This window comes from Phascolarctos cinereus, unplaced genomic scaffold, assembly GCF_003287225.1.
Source record: "Phascolarctos cinereus isolate Bilbo 61053 unplaced genomic scaffold, phaCin_HiC Scaffold_4;HRSCAF=312, whole genome shotgun sequence".
Lineage (NCBI taxonomy): Eukaryota > Metazoa > Chordata > Mammalia > Diprotodontia > Phascolarctidae > Phascolarctos > Phascolarctos cinereus.
This window is the reverse complement of record NW_027555847.1, coordinates 671,987,118-672,012,140: the sequence shown is the minus strand read 5'-3', so window position 1 is coordinate 672,012,140 and position 25,023 is coordinate 671,987,118. Positions and strand designations below refer to the sequence as shown.

Here is a 25,023-nt window from a genome sequence, read left to right as displayed (position 1 = left end):
GGGACGAGAACCCTTCTGACGGCAGCACTATCACTTTAAGAATTCCTACTGTCCATCCCCCCACCCCATTACTGGGGGTAGTGGCAGGCCGAAGAGTCTGGAGGCTCCCCCCGGGGAGCGACGCAGTTTGGAAGGCAAGTGCCAGTTTCGTTGAGAGCCGGCTCTTTTCCCTGTTGCAATGTGATAAAGCAGATCGCCATCACCCCCAGCCAGTCTTCCTGAACCAGAGCGGCACACACCCGAGCCATGGGCTTGGCCTAGGGAAACTCTGTTCTTCTGTCGAGTGAAGCTCCGAAGACCCAAGGAAGAGCCCATGACTGTGAATGCCTTTAGACAGTACCACAGCTGAGCCCCCAGCCCAGGAAAAGGGCCAGCCCTGACCGACACTCTGGGCTGGGGGAACTCAATCAAAATGGCCAAAGAGGAGAGGACAGACAACCAGTTCTCAGACTAGATAGCTCCCCCTGTGCAAAGTGTACTAAACGTGCTGCCGATCAAATACTCAAGGTGGGATAAGAAATATCCTTTTATTTGATTGGAGAAGTTGAACACGCCAGTCCTTATTAAAATGATGGGGGGGGGGATTAAAAAAAAAAAAAAGGAGTTGTTAACTCCAGCTTCCTGGAATGGAGGCCCTGCAGTTGGGGCATTCAAGACTGCCCCAACATGCAGCCTTTGTCAAGTGCCCAGTGGGCACAAGAAAAGCCCAAAATGAACCTTCTAAACCGACCAACTCCATGAGGAAGGGGCCCAACAGTTTTTGAGGCTGAGGGTGGAGCAACAGGCAAACGCACTGGCCTCCTAGGGGCCCTGCCATTGGGAGGAAACATTGTGAGCTCCAACAGGTCCCAGACGAAGCTTGTGGGTAAGGCCAGAAGGCCCAGGCCACACTGTCACCAAAACCCCACCTCCAGACCCTGGGACTAGGCAAAGCCCGAGCCCTAGAGGGGACAGACACATAAGGCTGTGTTTGGCTCCCAGCTTTTCCCAGCTACTTCCGTTAATTAAGTAACAGATCTAGTAAAACCTGGAAAAAAAAAGTGACCATGTATTTTTTTTAAAAAGCATCTACCAATGTTACACTACACCATCTGATGACTTGCTTTTAACCATCACTCCATACATTTTACAACATAAATAAAAATTACGGAAATAAATACATTGGCTCCTATGAAGTCAGAAGTGGTTTGGGCTGCATAGTGCGGAGGGAAGGGGCTTACACACTGATGAAACAAGACAGGAAGCGCCTGTAGACAAGGTGCCGAGGGAAAGCAAGAGTCCTAAGTGTCTTCGTTCATGTCCTGGCTGTCTGTCCTGGCAATTTTTCGGGGAGGCGCTGAACTCTCACCTTCTAGTTCTACTTGTTCCTGGTCTCTCTTCTTTGCAGCATTCTGGTTGGGAGAAAGAGAGGAAGAAGTGAGCATCCGGTGACCTTGAGTAAGCCTGTGCTGGGCCTCAGGCTCATCTGCAAAGTGAGGAGACTGGACAAAATGATGGCCAGCCCTAACCCTATGGACCCCTGAACGCCTGGAGGGCTGCAGAAAAGAAGACGGCCTTCCCCTAAGGCCTGCTCGCCCATCAGTACAGCAGCCACTAAAATGCCACTGCTCGATGGAGTCACAATTCACCCAGCGAAGTCTGAGGACAAAAGCCTGTGGGACAGACTAGTTAATGACCACGACTAAGTCAGGAGACCTGCCCAGCTCAGTTCTCGGCTCTAGCCCTCACGTAATGCTTGGCCTAGGGCAGGGACTTTCTTCTTCACCTCTTAAATGAAGGGGCTACAGAAGACAAGCCCCAAGGACTTGTTTGGCTCTATATTCTATACTCCTGTCAGTCACTTCTCTCTCCCTGGACCTCGGTTTCCCCATCTTAAGAAAAGTAGTTTGTATGGGATAGTTCCCCTCTGAGCTCTTGGCTGGCTTTACTAGCCATGGTGACATTCCAAGGCCTTTCTCATTACCACACCAACAAAGCTCCAATCAAAATGGTTCCCACTCTGTCCCCCAAGCATGCTCTGGGCTCTCCTCGGGCTCATGCTAACTCTAACCCTACTCCTCCTGTAGTACCCATTTCTAACATCACCTCCACCAAGAGGCCAGCATGACTCCTGGCACCTAGCAGGCACTTAAACAATGCTTTACAACCTCCATTAAGGGTTGTCTCCCCCACCCCCAGGCTGTGAATTCCTTGGGGTAACAGACCCTGTCTAAGTTAAGCCTAGTAAGGACTTTCCACACAGCAGGTGCTTAATAAATATGAGTTAAACTGAAAAAGTACAAATCTCCATACCAAGGAGAGCAGCGTGAAGCATGCGAGATAAGGAAACAAAGTGAGACATCCAGGGACAGTAGAATGACACTACTTGGGCTGTCCAGGACAGAGACTGAACAACATCTGTCAGGAATGCCAGAGCAAAGGCTCATGTGAGGGAAGGGTTGGCTTACACGCTTCCTGAGGTCAGCCCAGATAATCTGGACACCTAACAAGTTTTTTCAGTGTAACAGAATAACAAATTCCTTCATAGGGATCACATTCCTGCCTTCAGATATCTTAGATCTTCAGGACACAGAAAGGACTTTAAGATAGCAACCTGTCCAGGCAGATAAGGTATTACTTTACAGAAGAGGAAACCAAGGCTAATTGATTTGTCCAAGGTCAAACGGCTAAAATTAGTGGCAGAGCTGTGGCTCCGAGGGCAATATTCTTGCCTCGATAGGGCAGTGCCTCTGGAGTCAAGGCAGTAGGACCAGACTCTTGCCAGGGAATTCTGAGGACTAACATCCCTCTGGTGTTGTACCACTCTCTAAGCAATCTATGCATATACCTCGTCTAAGCTTCACAACAACCCCAGGTAGGCAAGTACTGCTCCCGTTTTACATCAGAAAACTGAGGCTCAGAGATGAAGTGACTTGTCCAGAGTCACAGAGTTAGCAAATGGCTGAATCAGGATTGAAAACCAGGCCTTCTGATTCCAAATCCTCTACTTACTCTACTATAACAGGGAAGGACAACAAGTCTTACCATCCTAGGAAGGGAGGCAGGGAGAGGAGAAGAACCCCTCCTCCTGCCCCCCATGTTTGCACACTGAGTTGTCCTGGTGAGTGATTCAGGGGCCAGGTGGGCTTTTCTAGGGAGCGGAGGCTATCAATAACAAGTCTGAAGGGGAGAATGTGGAGGCGAGCTGGAGGTTAAATGGTATGTGATGGCTAAAGAAAAGAACTGGAGCAGCTGGTGGCCCAGTGGATAGAGCCAGAGTTGGGATGAAATGAGTGCAAATCCAGACTCAAAACACTGCAAGCCACTTAACTTCTGTTTGCCTCAATTTCCTCAACTGTAAAATAAACATAGTACTATTTACTTCTCAGGGTTGTTGTAAGGAAGATATGAGATAATATACGTAAAGGATATATAAAGGCATTACATAAATGCTAGCTATGACAACGACGAGGAGTTCAAGCACAGTTCCATTTTTACCTCTCCCTTTACAACAATGCCATCCTCATAAAATCAACTGAAGCTTTCTGCCTGAGTGATTATTACAAGATCATGATCTAGTCTTTGGAGAATCTGTCCCTCCAAACCTACAGCATCCTCATGGACCATCTAGTGGGATACACAAATGGTTTTATTACGGCCAATATTCCTCTGCTGGCCCTCCTTGTAAGAGGGTTTTGGAATCACATCTGGCCCCTCTCCCTCATGGAATAGGCAATCCAGAGAAGCTGGACTGCAGGAGAGTGGCTGAGCCAAGACAAAGCCCTCTCAGGTTTACAAAGCACTTTCCTCCCAACGACCCTAAGAGGGAGCCAGGCTGTCCACACTTAAGCACAAGAGAACCTTTAAGAGCCATAAAAATGTGAGCTGTGGTGACCAGAGTACCTTATCTCTCTTCAAAGGCTTATTGATACTGAAGTCTGCTAACTCACAGCCCTGGCCCTTTCTACCCCTCTAAGGCTGCCAGATGAATTTTCTATACACAGGGTTAATGCAGGACTGGGCTGTTATTTACCTATTGAGAATAAAGCCAAAAGCAAACCCAGTTTCTGGGCCGGCTGTGCTTCACATTTGATTTACCAACCTCATACCAGCCCTGCCTATTTCTTCCTGGAACACAGGCAGGAAGCTAAAAAGACAGTTTTCTCAACTCTAACCCCCCATCGCCACCCCCCTTCAATCTACTAGGGAGAGGGAGGAAAAGAAGGCAGGGGACAGGCATACCTCCAGTCTGGCTGGGCTGCCAGGTTTGCAAAGGTGAGGCAGTTTTAAGAATGCACTCTTTCTGCAATCTTGGATGGCAGCAAACAAGGGGCAGGTGGGGCTGAGAGGGAGTTAACTGGCACGGAACAGCGACCTCTGCATTGGCCAGAAGGCTCAGCTGAGGGGACTATTTACATCTGAGAGTCAGGAGTTGGAGAAGGCAGGGAGAGTATGAAATTACAGCACCTCACCAAACGAGGCCCAACACTCCAAGCAGAGCCAGTGTAATAAACAACCAGAGAACTCCAGAGTTGGAAGGGATCTCAGAGGGAAATGAGGCCAATGCTCACTTAGCAGAAATCCCTCCTACCAAGAGGCTGAAAGGCAATAGGAGAACGAGCCCTGGACTTGGAGTTAAGGCATCTGGGTTCAAATCCTAGTTCGACTACTCCCTAAAGCCCAAGTCATCACTCCTCTGCTAAACATAGTCCAGTGACTCCTAGAACCTCTAAGAGTAGATACTTTAAGAAACTCCTTTGCTGGGAATTGAAAATAGTACTTCACCAAAAAGTCTCATGATGGAAAATGCCACACACGTCCAGAGAAAGAACTATGGAGCCTGCAGATCGAAGCACACTATTTGCTCTCTTTTTTTTTTCTTCTGTTTTTTTCCCCCCTTCCCTAAGGCAATTGGGGTTAAGTGATTGCCCAGGGTCACACAGCTAGCAAGTGTCAAGTGACTGGTCTGAGGCTGGATTTGAACTCAGGTCCTCCTGACTTCAGGGCTGGTGCTCTATCCACTGCACCACCTAGCTGCCCCTTCTGTTTTGTTTCTTCTTTCTTGTGGTTCCTTCCATTGGTTCTAATTCTTTACAACATGACTAATGTGAAAATATGTTTAATAGAAATGTATATATGTAAAGCCTATATCAGACTGCATGTTGTCTTAGAGGAGGGTGGTGAGGAGGAAGGGGGAGAAAATTTAAACTCAAAATCTTATGGAAGTGAATGCTGAAAACTAAAATAAATTAATTTAAAAAAGAAAAAGAAAATAATACTTCAAACAGTGGCCTAAACAGAGCAGAGAAAAGTGATCTGATCACCTACCTTATTCTGGAGACTGCCCCTGTATAAAAGCCATCTAAGACCTAATCGGTTTTGTTTGTTTGTTTGCTACTATATCACAACTGACCTGCTGGAGCTTGCAGTCCACTAAGACAATCAGCTCTTTTTCTTTCACATGCATGCACTGCCATATAACCAAACCTCCCCGCTCCTGCATTTGTAAACCCTATGTGCACATCGGCCACAAGCCAGTCACCAGGAATGATGGCAGATGGTAGGAGAAGCGGTAGCAGAGAGGCAGAATCTGAGCCAGAGAGACTGTCCCAGGCTACGGGTACAAAGGGACTGAACCACTGTCCCAATGGGATCTGACTTAGCCTGCAGAGGTTCGGTGCATCACTCTATACTGGGGGTCACAAGGATGTGGCCATATAGAGACAGTACTCAGCCAGCCTGAAAATAACCTTCCAGATAAAGGTCCACTATTGTGATTCTTCTCAGTGCCACCTTTTAGCAAGGATCACGATAAGCCGGAATACACGCACACTCGTCTCACTCCACGTATCTCAAATCAAACCCCTTCTCTCTACTCACGCCACCTCATCCCTCCTGCCTAGACTATTGCAAAGGTCTCTCACCTGGTCTCCCTGCCGGCTCTGATCCATCCTCCACACAGCCACCCGGGTGATTTCCTTAAGCCCAGATCTGACCATGCCCCCCCCCCCATAAACTCTAGTGGCTCCTTATTGTCTCTGGGATCAAAGAGAAATTTCTCTGTTTGGCTTTTAAAACCTTTCACAATCTGGTCCCAACCTTTCCACCCTCATACATTCCTCCTGGCCTAACCAAACTGGCTTTCTCGCTGTTGCTCATATAGAGGCCTCCACCTTCTAGAAGTTTCTGTGCCTTTGCACTGGCTGTGCCTCCTGCCTGGCATGCCATCCTCCCTCATCTCAACCTCACAAAATCCCTGGCTTCCTTCAAGACTTAACATAAGGACTACTAGCAACGTTTCCTGATTGTACCAGGTTCTAGTTTCCTCCCTCCCCGAGGAAGGACCTGGGATCTATTTCGTATCTATTATTTTCTGTATACTGTACTTACATACACATACCTTGTCTCTAAAAGTTGTTTCTTTTTTTTTTTGTATTTGTATCCCCAACACCTAGTACAGTGCTTGGCACACAGTAGATGCTTAATAAATGCTTGTTGTTCACTGATTTATTGGAAACTATGCCGTGTTGGTTGAAGAAATTAGGGATGTTGAGTCTGGAAATAAAAAGACCTGGGGGGAACATGATAACTGTCTTCAAGCATTTGGATGTGGAAAAGACATGGGCCTTATTGAGCACCAGCCCTGGATTCAGAAGGACCCGAGTTCAAATCCAGCCTCAGACACATAACACTTACTAGCTGTGTGACCCTGGGCAAGTCACTTAACCCCACTGCCTAGCCAAAAACAAAACAAAAACAAAACTAACATAAAAAACCAATAAGACATGGGCCTTATTCTGCTCAATCCCCGAGAGCAAAGGGAGCTGCAGTGAGAAGGAAGCAGACATAAGACTACGCCAGAACTCCTCGCTCATGAATGGAGTGAGCCGCTTCCTTGGATAGTAAGCTCCTTCTCCCTGGAGGTCTAAGGGTCCAAGCAAAGGCAGGATGCCCCCTCTCAGAAATGCTGTGGAAGAGAGGAGGACGAGAGAGGAGACTGTGAAGATCCCTCCCAGCACTAGGATTCTGTGACAACCCAAGTCCTCTCCTAAAGGGGCTTCACAATCACTATCTTATACAGCAATTCCTTGCCACACTACAGAAAATCCCAGGAACCCTGGATCTCCCAAATGCTCAGGGACATAGGATGGACACAACAGGAGTCTGGCAGTGAGAGAGAGAGAGAGAGAGAGAGAGAGAGAGAGAGAGGGGGGGGGGGGGGGGAGAGGGAGAGAGAAAGAGAGAGAGTGTGTGTGTGTGGTGTGTGTGTGTGTGGTGTTGTGTGTGTGTGTGTGTGTGTGTCCGTCCGTGTATGCATTCGTGCACATGAACCTAAGACGGCAGAAAGACAAGACAAACCTACTCAGGGGCACAGCAAATATGGACGGAGATTGAGGATGAGGGTCTCTCACACCCTCGTGCATACATGCAGACACACACACGCACACACCCATAAACTATGAAACATACCCAAATCCCAGAAGGCAGATACTAAAAGACACTTTCCTCCTCCTCTCAGCACAGGAGGAGGGAGGACAAGGTCTGTCTATGGAGTGGAATGTTCCACAGACTCTCTGACACAGTCACTGTGGCAGTTGGCTTTGCTTAACTGTTTTTTGTGGTTCTGAGGGAGGGTTCGGATGGCGAGGGGGGGGGGAATGGATGTCTAAGTGACTCTGGTGTAAAACAAACAAACAAAAAAAAACTTAACAAAACTTTTTTTTAAAAGAGTCCTGACCTGGGAATCAGGAGGCCTGGATCTGGCAATGCCAACTGCTCTATTTATGATCTGCAGTAAATATTTTTGTTTCTGGCCTTCAGTTCCCTATACCATGAGGTGATCTGGCTGGTCAATCTGCCAGTCCCTCTCAGCTCTGTCATTCTCTGCTCTCCCAGAATACCACTGGCCTATGCTAGACAATGCCTCCCTCCCACATGGGACTCAGGAGGAAATGAGGAACAGTAGAGGCGACCCTGGTCTCTAAGTCAGGCCATCTGCTGAGCACCAAGGAGGAAGCTGACTGACTTCAAGCAAGGATCATGGTCCCCAAAGCCTAAGAACTATTAAGTCACTTTCTCGGGTTTGTGTGCCCAGCACCTAACAGAGTGCCTGGCACCTAGCGAGCACCTGCAAATGCTTGTCGGTTGGGTGACTGATTGAGGCTGCCTCTCAAGGGACTGCTGCCTTCCATCATGCCCCCTTGAACATCCCTATTTCTGCCATGAAAGGTGTTCTCCCCAAGGGGCAGCGTTTAAGCACTTACCTTTTTGTCCCATTGCTGATGAAGGTAACGTAAAAGAATGTTTGTCTTTTCTGTTACGATAACTGGAGGGGCAGAGACACAAACAGAAAGCAGCAGTTTGTAATGATGCTTTGTCATCAATCACCCTATGATGTCTAGGATGTAACACGTGTATGTGCTGGGGGGTGGGGGAGGATGCAACAAGGAGTACTTCTGAATATGACTTAATAAATGCTTGTATTTAATCTCTGCGGCAACCAGAAAATCCTGCTCTCCATATTTAGGTGTTTCAGTGGCATGCTACAATGGAGGCTCAAAGCCTCCAGCAGCCAGCAGCCAATATGGATGGGGAGGGGGGGAGGGTGTAACTTGTAAACTTTGCTTAGGACACAAATGTGTCGTTTCAGCGCTGCAGAGGAGGCACAGTTTAAAAAATCATAATTCCAACCACCAGAACCAATTTGAATTAATGGAAAGTCTAACTACAAAATATTTTAAAGTACAGTGTTCTACCTCATACCATGGGACCTCAGGCAAGTCCCTTCCCCTCTCTGAGCCTCAGTTTCCTTCCCTGTTCAATGAAGGGGTTAGATGAGGTGGTCCGGATTCCTTCAGGACACAAGGTAAACAGAGTACTTCCCAGCCCTTTGCCAGGTCCAGAGGAGATCTACTTTTTGTTAAGAATGATTTGTAATGAGCAGATTGGTGTTTTCAGTGGGGTACCTGAAATGCCTGAGGAGTTTACAAAGTTTGTTTCCAAGTGGGCCAAACGAGCTCCAGGATGAAATTCTATTTACATGATTAATTGAAAACGTCCACAGAGCCATCATTCCATCAGAGGGGGTTCTTCCTCTGGCCACACTTGAGGAGGCCCCTATGCGGTCTAATGAGTACTGATGAGCATCAGTTCCAAAAGCTTTCCCGCCACTGGACCTCAATGGCAGACACCAGGCCCAGACAAGTAGCTGTTTTGGCTTGGTGCTCCACGGGCACAGTCATTCTCCGGATGTCAGCATTGCTGTTGTTCTTACTGTTATAAATAGCAGCTCATTTTTACACGGTGCTTTATAGTTTACAAAACACTGTCTCAAAACCACCCTAAGAGCAAGTGTTGCAAGCATTATTCTTCCCATTTTAGAGATGAGAAAACTAAAGCACAGAAGGAAAATTACTTTCTTAAGGGTCACGTGAATTTGGGGGTGGAGGGAGGGGAAACACAGCAACTGGACCTGGCCTTGAACCCAGATTTTCTGACATGACACCCAGTGGGTTTTTTGGTTTGGTTTGGTTTTTACAACACAAACTATTCATTATACTCTTAATCAGCAAACTCCTTTCTTCACAGATTGGGTAAAAAGCAAACTGCCACTTAGTCATGGCCCAAATGTAGAAATTTCCCAGATGAGAGGGTAAGAATTAACAAGGCTTAATTAACTAAGGTAACAGCACCCTCTTCAGCAAAAGGAAGGAGTGAGGCTTGGTACCAGGTGATCTGGCTGGAGAATTCAGAGCTCGGGAAGCTAGGTCACTACCAACGGGGACAAAAGCAGGGCGGAGATCTGGAAGGCCCTCTTCCCTGGGCTCAGCTGCTCAAACACAACTTACTCTGGGCCACAGCCTCAGGCTGGCCTGGGTCTGGCTGGCCTTAACTGAGAGCTGATCTGACACGCCAGCATCCTTCCCCTGGGCAGAGCGAGGATGCTCTCCTTCCAAACTCCTGGGTATCAGGCCCAAATCCCCACTTGGCATCTAAGCACAACAGCCCAAGAAAGCAACTTCACTTACTCTGTTCTGATGGGTATTCTCTTGTGGGAAGATAGACTGATGGCCGTCTGTTCTGTAGGAGAATCGGGAAGAAGGAGATTAGGAACCACGTGGTGATGAGGAATCCCCAAAGCACCTACATGTGATGAAGAGAGCTCATATCCTTCCCTTTCCCTTAACCACACCCCTGTGCGACTGAGGCAGAATGTGATGCATCAAATAAGATGGTGAGGTCATTATAGAGGCTTACAAAATAGTAAAAGTTCAAAAACACCTCAATTATCATCTAGTTCAATTCCTCAATTTACAGAAGGGAAAACAAGTTCTGAGTGAAAAAGCATTTGCCCAAAGACACCCTCCATGTCCAAGCTGGGCCCAGAACCGGCTCTCTTGACCCTCAGGCGAGTGTCCTTCCCCCTCCACAGTGCTGTGTCTTCACTTCAGGTGAGGAAAGCACATGAAACAAAGTGTAAACTACAATTAACCAATACTACACCTGAACCATGTGCCCTCCACTGCTACCTGCGGGCTCTTGATCCCCTGAGCCAATTCGGTCCACAACTCCAAGGTCCCTCTGGCAAGAGAAGGGGCTCATGGCAAGGGACATTTCACCCCATCAAAGTGCCTCACTCCACAAAGTCTCTAGGAACACCACCCCACCCTTCAAAAAACTCTACTCACCGAGGCTTTGCACACAGAATCAGCATGAAATCTACTAAAATTGCTTTTGTTGTAGACGGGTAATCCTTTCAAAAAATCTGCCTGGAAAAGACACAAGAAGAGATCCTGTAGCATCAGTAAGTGACCATGGACAGACCAGCCAGCAAACAGACAGCAGCCCAACTGGAGTAGAGGTTGATCTCCAGGGCCTCAGGATAGAGGTCACACAGGTGAAGATTCAATGATGCCCTTTACTGTTTGTGATAAGCAAGGTCACCTCGTGACTATTCCACCCCTCAGGTTCCTGCAGGCTCCCCAACATTCAGGACCCTTCAGACAATGTGGCCAGAGAAGAAGGGAGAAAGAAAGGCTCCTTTCTGGCCTGGAATCTTTCCATGAGAACAGATCCACAAAGGGCACTGAGTGGCCTTCCCATCAACTGTTCTCTCCTCCCACCCTCATCAAAAACAGTTATTTGCACCAAGAACAGGGTTTATAGTTAAGGAATTTAAGATCACCAAAGAAGATTTAGAAGTGGGAAAAGGCCAGAGACAACAGGGCAAGCATCAACTAAAACAACTTCTCAGGGTTCTCTCTCCCCAGCTCCCAATCACAGGAAATGCTTTTTTTTAAATCTAATCCCTATCTTTTCCTACCCCTTCCCCCCCCCCTTCTTCTCCTTTCCTATGAAAAAGAATGTAGGACCTGAGTCCTAAGCCCTGGGTGTACCTAAGACCTGACTCCACCACTAATCACTTTACCTTTCAGGGCTACAAAGTGGGGATAATACTTGTACTGCCTGTCTCAAAGGACGATTGTAAGCAAAGTGCTTTGTAAACTGTCAAGTGCTACAGAAATGTTATTATTTCAATTTCCCCTCTGTTTATGCCCCCAGGACGTATGCTAAGGCCATTGGCCGCTCTCAGGCTGCCCAAGTCCCCCAGTGGGATGAAAAGACCACACTGGGGTGCTCAACCACTGTTTGGTAACAACATCCATCTATACTTGGATCATTTGAAGAAGCCGTGGTTTCACAGGTGTTGACAACACTTTCCTAAGTTGCCTGTGGCTCAAGTAAATGTTGACCTTCTAATGATGAAGTTTCTCCACATTTAACTATTAGTTAATCTTCTGACAACAGGCATATTAGTGGTCACCAAGCCTTCACACAAAGCCTTTCTGATTTGGTATACCCTGACTTTGCTGGCACAGACTTCAGAGGACCCAGGGACACCTCTGGACCACCAAGAAGAATCTGAACAGTATTTTAGTGAAAGTCCTGAGAAAAAGTACAGGGTTGTGGAGTGGGCACAGGACCTTGGTTCAAATTCTGGCTCTGTTCCTGATTCCCTCGGTGACCTTGAACAAGTCACCTAGCTTCCCTAGGCTTTAGGTTCTCACCCCTAAAAGGATGTGGATTAGCTGGTCTCCAAGGTCTCTTCTAGATCTATATCATACGCCTTTAGGAAGCCCTCCCTTTTATGCCAATAGTTATCTCCCTAAACAATGCTCTTAACAACAGGAACTCAGGAACTAAGCTGTTGACAAAGATTATACATAATTGAGACAGTCTTCTGTAACTGTTCTCTCCAGCCTCAAAAGCCGCCTGACAATTCTATTCCCTGCCTTTGTAGGAAGAAAAAAGAATGTTTCCTGTTCTAAGAATGGTAGCTTCCAAAGGAAAGAAGAAAGGAGAGGAGGTAAAGAGCAGCCAAGAAGAGTTAGCAGGAAGTCGTCCTTGCTGATCCGCCACAGGTCATCCTTAGAGAAAGAAAGCGGCCTAGAAGAAAAGGAGAGACCAAGATGAACGCAACTGAAGGATCTCTGATCAGCATCCAATCAGAAGGGCCAAACCACGATCTTCTCAACGATGTCCACTGGACATACTGTGACAAACACAGACCTGGAACCTTGCAAAACAGGTGGAGATGCAAGAGCCAAGTTCTCATTTCAGCTCTGCCACTACTTCATTCTTCCCCTTTTTAGCTTACTCTACTACTACTACTACTACTAGTAGCAACTAAGTTGCATAGTGGATGGAAAGCTGCATCTGGAGCCAAGAAAACTTGAATTTGTATCCTGTAGGCCTCAGGACTAACTGGGCAACCCTGGGCAAATCATCTAAACTTTTAATTTCCTCATCTGCAGAAAGGAGACAATAGAACTTACATACCACCTCTTCGGTCATGGGTAAATCACTCCCCTTCTCTGTAAGGAGAAGAGCTGGGGTCTGAAACCTGGTTCTTCGGCTCATAAGCCAGAGCTCTTTCCTTTGGACCAGCAATTCTCAAATAGATATTCAGCTGCTTTCAAAACACTCAGGACAAGGCAAAGCAGGTCTAAAGTGACTACGAAGAAAACTAGCTGGTTCATAATTTAGCTTAATCTACAAATGACAGAGAGAAATGAAACCTAGAAGGGACCTTACAGATCACTTAAGAGTGTATATATGTGTATGTGTATATGTATATGTATGTGTGTGTGCACGTGCGCACGCGCATGTATGCATTTAAGGCTACGGTTTATAGCACGCTTTCCTCACCATCACCTTCCTGTGACACAGGGTTACCCCCATTTCAGAGGTGAGGATTAGAAAGGCAAGGTAAGGGGGGGCAGCTAGGTGATGCAGTGGATGGAGCACTGGCCCTGAAGTCGGGAGGACCTGAGTTCAAATCTGGCCTCAGACCAAAAACACTTGACACTTACTAGCTGTGTGACCCTGGGCAAGTCACTTAACCCCAACTGCCTAAAAGCAAAAAAAAAAGAAAGAAAAAAAAAGGTAAGGTAACTTGCCCAGGGTAACAGAGCCAGTCATTGATGGAGACTGGCCTAGAACCCAGGCCTCCTGATTATCATGCTAGTGTCCTTTCTACTCCAATACCCTCAAGATGGTAAAAGGGAGACCCAAAAAGGGGGAAGTGATTTGTTCAGGGTCACAGAGCCAATGGTAGCAGGGCTGGGACTATTAATTTGGGGGTCTTTGCATTCCCATGATACAAGGGCCTTTATGGTAGAAAGAGCCAAGTTCCCTGACCATGGTGTCCAGGAAGCAGGGCTGCCAGTGGGAGCTCAGCAAAGCCTCCAGCACAGGGCACAATAGGGGAAACATTCTCCACTAAACATTTCAAACACCACCAGTGGTTCCTGGTGTAGCCTTAAAATGGGCCTTGTTCCAGAACAAGTATGAGAGGTCTGGAGCTCAGATGCTTACTTACAACAACAGCTGGAACTCAATTAGGCTGGTACATTCAGTTAAATCCCACCATCTATATTGGAAACAAGCATCAAGTCTGACAGGGAAACCAAGCTTCTAGGTAAGAGGCCAAAAACAACAGGCCCCATGTGAAGAGGATCTTGGTAACAATAAATAGTCACATTTCTGTAGCCCCTTTCACGTAGAAAGCCCTTTGCATATATAATCTTTACTGCCCTTGCAAAAACTCTAAGTATCATTAACTCTTTTTAAAAATGTGAGCAAACTGAGACCAGGGAGGTAAAATTACTTATCTAAAGTCACAGTTTTATGTGGTAGAGGCTAAACTGGCACTTCTCTCATAATTCTTACAACTCCGCTAGCCCAAAGCCTGGAAAAACGGGCATAGGAAGAAGGCTGGAGGGCTTATTCAATTGCATAAGCATTGTTTAAACATCAACTACGTGTAAGACACGTTGTCAAGAGTTAAGTTTTAAGAAGAGAAAAAGGGACCAGAAGATGAAGGCAAGACCATGTTCTTTTGGGGCCCAGGACAGATATGGTCTTCTCTCCATCTACAGCATGTCATAGATGCGATAACAGAGGGATACTTAAACACGGATCCAGAAGGGGCCCACTCCATGATACTGATAAGTCAGTAACAATCAGGAGGGACAAAACCCTCCTGGGTGCCTGTAATACTCTTTGGTGCTTGGAGATCACTGCCACTACGTTACTACAACATGCTGAGAAAACCCAACAGAAGATCTAGGAGGTGCTCGGTAAGTTTTGCCACCAGGCCTAAGAAAACTACAGGCTTTCTGAAGGATGAACCAAAAGGTGCTGTGAATACTGTACGCAGTCTGTCACCAATACATCATCTGATCACAAGAGTTCTGCAGGCTACTGCTTAGCCTTCCCTCATCATGCTTCTGTCCAGTCTTGCCAACCACACCACAAAGGGGAAGATGAAGTCTTGTGAGAAGGCTCACAACTGCTAACTGCTGCATCTCTAACGCTGTGAAATGGTGGTAACTGTCTTGGTGGCTCTCAGCAAAAAGTCAACCTCTGTCACCATACCCTCCAGAGAAATGGGTTCTAGTTTGGAGAGCCTTGTGAAATGATTCAAAAGATTCAATCATGACGGACAGCAGGGTGGCTAAGGTTGCTGTCTGGCATTCAGCAGAGAGACTGTCAGTGTGTAATTAATAGTCGCTCTCAGGCAGGGCTCCTACAAAAACCACTGGTAGCTATATCAGAAACTCAGCAACATCAAAGGTGGAAAAGTCCTATCCTAATCAATGGAGGGAGGCAGAAGTTTCAAGAGATATGGTGAGAAGCTGTTATCTCTTAACCAAAAATTAAGCACAAGCATCTTTCTCTCATCATCCTATTCACCTACAAATGTGACACCACCCCCCCCCTCCCCACACACACACATCCCATTCAATAAACCCCAGTGGCTCCCTATTACCTCCAGGAGCAAAAAGCTCCTTTTAAAGCCCTTCATAACCTGACCCCTTCTACGAAAAACTTCTCCAGGCCCTCTAGGATCCAGGGTCACTGGCCTCCTTACCACTCCTTCCACACTACACTCCATGCCCTGACACTCCCTCCCTAAATCCATGCCTTTCCACTCACTATCTGCCAAGCCTGGAACGCTCTAGCACCTTCCCACTGAGACCACTTCCAATCTGTTCTGCATATGACTTGTTCACACATAGTCATTTGCATACTGTCTCCCCCGTTAGACTTCGAGCTCCATTAGAGCAGGGACTGGGTTTTGACTTTGCACATCCAGTGCCTGTCATGAAGCAGACGCTTACTAAATGCTTTTCGACTTGACCTACCTCTCAGAAGTGGGGAAAACACCTTCTGGTCTGACTTCACCCTTTGCCTCTCCTCTACGTGCCACACCACAGCAAAACTGAATTACCCAGTGTGACCCCTACATGCCCTTCTCAAGAAAATCCTGTTTTCTCATCTCTGTGCCTTTGCTCCTGCTGTTTTCTTTACCTGTAATGTTCTCCCTTCCATACCTCTAAACTAAACCTTTTGGAATTCTGACCAACCTTCAAGGCCCTGCTACTCCATGAAATTTTTCCTTATCCCCCAAGGTGGAAATTACCTTTTCTCCCTTGGATACATATATACACACACACATACATAAAACAATCTATCATATATACATATATATATATATATATACACACATACACACACATACACACACTTATACAGAAATCATGTATATATAAAATGTTTTGTTTTGCATTACAGTTAATGGGATATATATATTGTGAGTTGCCTAAGAGCAGGGACCATGTCCTCCTAACTCTTTACCTTCCCCAGAGCTAAGCAAAGGCAATGCACATAGTTAACAACTTCATAAATGTTTACTGAATTTAGCTGAACAGAGTAGTATGCAGGAAGCTAGCTCTAGGGGCAGACTTCAGTGCCGTGTAAGGACAAATTTCCTAACAATGACAACAGTCCCAAAGTGAAATGGGCTTCCTTGAGGGGTAGTGGGTTCCATCCCTATCACCAGGGTTCTTCAGGAGCAGGGCAGATGACAACTTGTCAGGGATGCTATGGAAGAGATTCTTATTCAAGTACAAGTTAGCTCGTCCAACTTGGGGATTCTGTGATTCTATACCATAAATGATCACAAAGGCAAGAGGCCCAGATTTGATCCTCTGGACCTAGAAGGGTTACTGGGATAAATCAAGTTCTTACAACAGTCATACCTTCTCTCACACGTAAAGAAATACAATAGGGTTTGGTGCAGAAAAAACCCTTGCCTGTCCCAGAAGACGAGAATTCCAAGCTGAAACCATACAGCCTAGATATCACATGCCTCAATGAGATAGCAAGAGTCCAGTGGCCTAACAGGAAGCAGGGAATCTTGGTTTCCTAACTTATCTTGCTTAAAGCAGAAAACCACAGCTGACCCAACTTTCAAGAAATATGTTGTCTTGATGGAGTCAGGGACAACAACCACCAAATCATGTTTCCAAATTTAAACCCAAGAAAAGATGGCGGCTTCCAAAGGCTGCTGTCCCCATTCCACTTTGGTAGTAGCAATAGGGAGCCTTCAAGCACAACGGACAACAATCCCCTTTCCTCACATTGCTGTTAAATCGCCCCATTCAGAACAGTCAGTGTTGGAAGGGTTGTGGGAAGATAGGCACACAGCGCATTGGTGAAGCTGTGAATTTATTATGACCCTTTGGAATTATGCAATTAAAGTGACTAAAATGTCCATACACTTTGACTCAGAGAATCTAATACTAGGCTTATAACCCACAGAAGTCATGAGTAAAAAGAACGTCCCCATATACACCAAAATACCTGTAGCAGCACTTTTTGTAGTAGCAAAGAACTGGAAACAAAGTAGATGTCCATTAATTGGGGAGTGGCTAAACAAATTATGGTACATAAATATAATAGAATATTACTGTGCTATAAGAAACAATGAATATAATGAAGACAGAGAAGTATGGAAAAATTCACATTATCTGGTACAGAATGAAGTAAGCGGAGAAAAGAAAACAATATACACAATGACTACAACATAAATGGAAACACCCCCCCCCAAATTTAAGTGGATATTGTAAAATCACGAAGAACAAGAATGGTTCCAAAGGAAAGATAAGAGGAGACATCCCCACCCCACACCTGTACAGAGGTGGGAGGCCCATGGACGTGATAACACTGCATGTATTTGCAGACTTTTTTGATGTATTCATTGATTCTGCTGACCTTTTTGTCTCATTTCTCTTTTTCTTTGAAAAATATTATTTGTTTCACGGGATGGCTTTCTGGAAGTGGGAAGAAGTGATACTTGGAAAAATCCTGGTGATGTAAAAAACAAAAGATACCAATAAAAATTTACTTAATTATGCCATTTAGAGGGAATGGGAAGGAGAAGAAATATTTTCAGACCAAAATAAAAAGTACTATCATATATATCCAGGGTTGTTGTGGGTAAAGGATTGACTACATTAATACAAGCTCGTATTTATAAAATAGTTCATAAAGTGTCTTTTTCACAACCACTCTATGAGGATATTATTTTTGGGTCATGGACTCCTTTGGCAGTCTGGTGGAGTCTATGGATCTTTTCTCAGAATAACATTTTCCAGTGTATATAAAAAAATACATAGTATTAGAAAAGTAACCAATGCAAAATATAAAAACATTTTTAAATGGACTCCAGGTTAAGAAAAATCTGCTTTATTTTCATTCACTTATTCAACATTTGTTTAAGTTCATACTATATATTCAGAGAACTATGCTAGAAAATAGGAGCGCTACAAAGATAATTAAGATATGGTCCCTAAATAATAAATGGAGCAGAGAAATAAATAGTCTTGGAGCAGGGAAGAGGAAAGAACGATATAAACAAAGACACAAACAGACCAGGGAAAAACTGCAGTACTAATGATTTCCAACGAAGATTTCCTCCCATGACTCATCACAGAGTGGCAGGTGACCCCCTGTTACATAAAGGGTCTGTGGCCCACAGCTTAACCTTCTCCTAATGGTCTTCCTATTTCAAGTCCTTCCCTTCTCTAAAGCTGCCAAACTGATACTTCTCAAATGCTACGTCATTCCTCTTGCTCAGTTAACTACAATGCCTCCCTAGTCTTCTTGGATCAAAAACAAGCTCTGTGGTTTGGCATTTAAAGTTCTTCCCAACTTGGCTCTAACCTTCCTGTACAGCCATGGTAATGCTCTTTCCTTTGGAACATGGCAAAAATCACTAGTCAGATCTACGGATCTAGGACCAACTAAGAGACAGATCCTCAGGAGGGGTAAAATGAATCATTTTGATTATGTAAAAGTAAAAAGGTTTTGTACAAACAAAATCAATGTAGCCAAAATTAGAATGAAATCAGGAAACTGGGGAAAATCTTTTACATTAAGTTTCTCTGATACAGACCTCATTTCTCAAATATATAGGGAGCTGGACCAAATTTAGAAAAATAAGAGCCATTCCTCAATTAATGGTCAAAAGATAGTAAATGGTAGTTTTCAGAAGAAGAAATCAAAGCTAATAGAGAAACGCAAATTAAAACAACTCTGAGGTATCACTTCACACCTATCTGACTGGCTAATGTGACAGAAAAGGGAAACGACAAATGCTGATGGGGATGTAGAAAAATAATATAGTAATGCACTGTTGGTAAGAGTTGTGAGTAGAACCATATAAAAGACAGTAGAGTGGTAAACCAGTTGAATCATTTGGGAGAACAATTTAGAACTATATTCAAAAAACTATAAAATTGTGCATAACTTTGACCTAGTAATACCACAACTAGGTCTGTATCCTAAAGAGATTTAAAAAAAAAAAAAGGAAAAAGAGTTATATGTACAAAATATTCATAGCAGCTCTTTTTGTAGTAGCAAAGAACTGAAAATCAAGAGGATGCCCATCAACTAGAGAATGGCTGAACGAGTTGTGGTACAGGACTGTGATGGAAACTCCTGGGCTGTAAGAAATGATGAAAAGGATGACTTCAGAAAACCCTGGGGAGATTTATATGACTAATACAAAGCGAAGTGAACAAAACCAGGAGACCATAGCATGCAATAACTGCAATACTGTAATGACAATCAACTGTGAAAGACCTTATTTTTCTTGCCTTTTTTTTTTTTGGCAACATGGCTAATATGGAAATACACATGACTTCACATGTATAATGGATATCAATCATACTGCTTGTCTTGTCAACGGGTAGGGAAGAGGCTGGAGAGAATTTGGAACTCAACATTTTAAAAAAAGAATGTTAAAAAATAAACTTTTTTTAAAATAAATATACTACTCCCCTTTACATACTCCTGGTCTAGCCAAACTGGCCTTAGTATTATTATTATTATATTATTATTATTATTATTACTCACCTTCCATTCCCCACCTCCATGCCTTTGCACACTATCCCTATTAGGATCCCTAGTTTCCTTTAGAGTTCAGCAAAAGCATGACTTCCAACAATCTCATCCCAATTGCTAGTACTTAACTCCACCAAAAAAAATTGCCTTGTAACAATTATTTTGTAGATACTTATGTGTTTCCAGTTTTCTCTCCCCCAACAGAATCTAGGCTTTTCAAAGAGAGTGACTATTTCATTTCTTTGTATTCCAAATGCCTGGAGAACATAAGAAGACTGACTGGCAGGTTCTCTAGCTGGAAAGACCCCTGAATACAAGTCCAGCAACAAAACTGACATTATGGATCTACTGGTCTTGTCATCAGCAGAGCTAAGTTTGGAAAGACTCATCAAAAAGATTGATACCTAGCGATCAATTTTTCTGGCTATAACAAATTACGACTGAGTAGAGAGGATGAGATCCACGTTAGCATAGGGCAGGGCTTCTTAAACTGCAAGTCTCAACTCCAAACCCACAGTTTAAGAAGCTCGGGGAACACCTATAATAATAAAATCTTGACTCCTTTAAAATAGGGAGAAATCTGGAAGCCTTCATGCAAGAGGAAGCATTTGACTTGAACCTAATATTTCATATTAGAATGACAGAATCTTAGAGCTAGAAGAACAAGTAATCATCTAGTCCAACCCTTTCAATTCACAAAGAAGGGGACTGACTGATCTGTTTAAGACTCAAAAGCAAATTAGTTGCAAAGCCAGGACTAACATCAAGGGTTAAGACTCCCAGGCCAGTCTTCTTTCTACAACACTATGCTATCATCCTAAACAAAGAAACTTTATCTTACTAACCTTTAAGGAATAGGTACCTTGCCCATAGTAGGTGCTCAATAAATGCTTATTAAAATTGTGGGCTCCTTCGGGGAGGGCTAATGTCATTTTATCTTTACATGCCCAGCACCAAACAACATTGCACACAGTAGGCGTTGAATGAATGCTTGTTCAATCACCTTGAATTAAAAGCACGAACATATGAGACACTGGCAGCTAAGTAGTGCAGTGGATAGAGTGACAGTCCTGGAGTCAGGAAGACTCAACTTCCTGAGTTCAAATTTGGCCCTAGATACTTACTAGTTGTGTGATTCTGTGCAAGTCACTTAACCCTGTTTGCCTCAGTTTCCTCATCTGTAAAATGAGCTGGAGAAGGAAATGGCAAACTACTCCAGTATCTTTGCCAAGAAAACTTCAAATGAGGTCACAAAGAGTCAGACATGACTAAAAAAATGACTGAACAAAAAACAAAAAATGAGACATGTTTGGGGGATACCAAATCTTTCTGTATGGTTAAAGAAACAGCAGAAAAGATCAGAAACACAGGCTGAGGACAGATGGAGGACCTTGAACGCCAAAGCAAAGAGCTGAAACACAGCCCCTTTGGTAAAGTTAGGGTATCACCTTCCATACTTCTGGAGTACATTGTATATGTTTCCAAAAGCAAAAATGCAAGATCCTATGTGATCAAAGAGTTAATTCAAAAGCCATATGAGAAAAGGCTTGATTTATAGCCGACGTTCTCTCAAGCCCTATTCTGAGGGGGAATTATAATCTAGCCAGGAACACTACTAAGGCCACATTAAAAAATATCCTCTCAAAGCACCCTTCGGTGGAGGCTAACTAGTACCCCATAACCGTCTACTTGTTATGTTCTAGATCAGTGACTCTCAAACTTTTTGGTCTCAGGATCCCTTTACACTCTTATCAATATTTACCATATTAGAAATTAAAGTATATTAATAATATTATAAAAATTGTTTTGACCTTGATGATCCCCTGAAAGGGTCTTGGGGATACCCTCCCCCCAACCTTAAACCACACTTTGAGAACCACTGCAATCAATAACCCTACAAACGGAAGAAGAGGTCCAGGTATTACATTCTGATAAAGCCAATGAAAGCATTCATCAAACATCCAGCAGGCAATCCTCCACCCGAAGCACAACACAAACCACTAAAGGGCGGGAAGAGTGTCAGAAAAGGCAGGATTTTCAGTTAATGCTGACTTAGGTCAGCCTGAAAACAAGGCCACGTGTGAGAAAAATCTGATGCCTCAACCACTGAGACCCAACTGTCTGTAGCTGGGAGCCCTAAAATATGGGACTGTGTAGAAATGATTATTCACTGTGCTCCAAAGGGCATGCATAGGGAGTCATCCACTAAGCATGAAGCACTTACCACCCACCCATCTCTCTCCCCAGGCCCCGCCCAAAGGCAACAAGCAGAAGAGTGAGGCTGGCGTGGCAGGAAGCAGAAAATGGTAAACAGGGACAGTGGAGGGAATGTGGCCTCTTCATTCACTGGCATCAAGGGACATCCCTCCCTCTTTCCTTCAGCTTGGAAATCACTCAAGTGATCTGCTCCCAAAAGTGGCTGAAATGTTTGTTAAGTGTGCTGAAAACCGCAGCAGCAGCAGCAACTGACTAGAACAGAAAGATAGATGGCAGTGCAGGTCAGACAGAAGACCTGGGAGAAAAGGGGCCAGAAACAGGTCCTTTTTTTTTCACACTGAGCTTCAAGGAGCTAAAAGGTCCAATTATGCTGCTCAACAGAGAGTGACCCAACTGTAGATTCGGTTGCTTGACACTCCTTCCCCACTGCAACAGAAACAATCAACCACAATAACAAAATGAGACACTGCCTTCCCCTATAAATTCGAAGGGGTGTGTGTGCAGAGGTGGGAAAGGGGTCAGGGCAGATCATGAGACAGATCATAAGGGCTGTAAAGAGACCTTACAAATCATCTAGCCCAACACCTTCATTTAAAGACGAGGAAATTCAAGTCTACAGAGGGGAAATGACTTGCCCAAAGAGGCGTGAAGTCTTACCAACTAGACAGGACTGAAACCCCTTTATCCCCCTCAGGTAAGAAACAGAGGGACTGTCCTATGGATAAGAGATTTTTTGGGTAGAACATGGAAGAAGGGGAGAGGGTAACAAATGAGTCTGGTATGAACACTGAAGTTCGTGGGGAAGTGCCCCAATGTGCACCTCATGAGAGTGGAAAAGGCAGGTCCCACTGGTATCCCCACAGGGACTCAGCAGCAGAAAAGAAAAGGAAAAAAAATATTTCAGGAAAAGGCCAAAGGGATGATACTCAAGAAAAAGTTTGAGAGAAAAATCCAACTTCCAGGCACTAAGATAGTACTGTTGCAGTTGGGAGGGTAGGGGGTGGAAAAAGGATAAAATAGTAAGAATTGCTCACATTTTGTAGCACTTTGTTTCAATGTACTATGTATGTGTGTGTGTATATATATGTGTGTGTGTATATATATGTGTGTGCATATGTGTATGCATATGCATACATGTGTATATTATATATGCATGTGTGTATACACATATGTATACGTGTGTGTATGTATATGGAGGTATATATAAATTTGATACAATGCTGTGAAATGTGCCATGGATGCTATTATTATCCTCATTTTACAGACAGGAAAACTGAGGGATTAAATGATTCGTGCCAAGGTCACAAAGCTCATTTCTATGAGGCAGGATAGCCTAGGTTTCTCCATCTTTGAGTCCATTATTTACCCTCTATGTTATGCTGTTAATCAACAAAAATAGAGAGAGGGAGATGAGATAGTAAAGGGAAAAGGGAAAGGGGAAAAGGAATAGGAAAAGAAAGAAAGAAGACAGGGAGAGAAAGCTCTAGCCTACGAGTAGGTATGAAGAAAAAGGATGGGGGAGGGGGGAAAGCTCAGGAAACATCAGCTAACCAGAAACTGGTTTCGGTTTTTTGTTTTGTTTTGGTTTTTTGCTATAAGCGAGATATACCAACAAGTGGGGTATGGGGGTATGGGTGGTAGGATGAGGCAAAGGGGGAGGGGACTGGAAGATGGGAAGGAAAGCGTACCCTAGGGCAATAAACTGACGAGGCTGTTACGTCTGGGAAGGGCCAGGTTAAGAGAATGGGGGAGGATGCGCTAGAAGGAGGAATGACAGCAGAGACCAGGGGCCAGGGGGACAGATAAGGTCCCACTGGTGGAAGGGGAAAGGGGGGAGGGGGAGAGTGACAAGAATGGCGAAGCCATAGGGCCTTAGATATCCGAAGAGGGAGAAGGTATGTAAGGAGATGAAAGGGAGAGGAAATGAGTCATTGGAGGATTGGGGAAGGGGTTTTCAAGCGGCTGGTCAAAGGGACAGAGAGAGGAGGTGGTTCAGGATTTGAGGAAGGGGGGAGACAAAAGGATCGAGGAGGAGGACTGGGAAAAAAGAATCCAAGGGGGAGGCGGGAGTGGGGGAGGGGATAGGTGTGTCTAGACTAGAGGATGAAAGATGAGGGAGAGGAATGTTGGGGGAAGGGAGAGTAAAGAGAAGAGACAATGGAAGGCAATGTCGGAGAGGGGAGCTGGGGGGATGTGAGAGGAGGAAGGGGATGGGGGTAACAATGAGAGGGACGGAGGAGGGGACCAGCGACGACGGAGGTGGGTAAAAATAGGGGAAGGAGGAGGACGGGGTGAAAATGGGGAAGGGGAAACGAGGAAAGGGGGAAGGGTGGGGTGTAAAGGAAGGGCGGGTGTGGGGGAGGGGCGACAATGAGAGGAGGGGGAGGGTGGGGGAGGGGCGACAATGGGCTAGGGGAGGGACCCGAGGCAGCGCCGGCCCGATCTGGGGGCTCTGACCTCAGCGGCACCTGCCCTGGCTCCCGAGCACGGGTCCGAGCCATCCCCGCGGGCAGGGCGCCATTTTGTGGGACAAGAATGGGTTCGGGGAGAGGAACCTACCATCTTCCTCTGCCTCTTCCTCAGCCGCCGCCGCCGCCACCGCCCCCACCGCCGCCGCAGAACAACTTCCAGCTCGACGCTGCCCAACGTGACGCTGCCGTCACCGATTGGTCCGGGTTACCCCGCCCCGGAGGCTTGAGGACGTTTAGCCCATTCCCATTGGCTAATACCGAAACTACTCCATTCTTATTGGCTGAAATGGAGAGCCCGCCCACCCTACACACTGTCGTGCTTGGTTGAAGGCGCAAAAAACCCCGCCCAGGAGTTTGAGGCAGCAGGATTCCGGAAATGGATGGGGGGGTTGGGAGGAGAGAAAGACCGAGGCTCGCTTTCGAGCCTCATGGGAGTTGTAGTTGAACACCAGAGATGTATGCTTCTGGGGAGGTTTCATTGCATGGTGTCATATAGCAGCTAAATCAAACAATAAATCCACAAGCATTTATTACGTGCTTATGTGCCAGGCACTGATACACAAAGCCAGTGAAACAGTCCTTGTCTTCAAAGAGCTTACCT

At 45.3% G+C, this 25,023-nt stretch overlaps 1 protein-coding gene across 1 annotated transcript; it reads right to left on the bottom strand.

Moving 5' to 3' along the window:
• Positions 1-513: 513 nt before the first annotated feature.
• On the bottom strand, positions 514-24,611 carry DDA1 (DET1 and DDB1 associated 1). The gene is made up of 5 exons (XM_020969355.2): positions 24,511-24,611; positions 10,668-10,748; positions 10,008-10,059; positions 8,244-8,305; positions 514-1,391 (listed from the first exon to the last, which is right to left on the bottom strand). The coding sequence occupies exons 1-5, from the start codon at positions 24,511-24,513 to the stop codon at positions 1,281-1,283; spliced, it is 309 nt and encodes a 102-aa protein (XP_020825014.1). The 5' UTR covers positions 24,514-24,611; the 3' UTR covers positions 514-1,280.
• Positions 24,612-25,023: the final 412 nt, after the last annotated feature.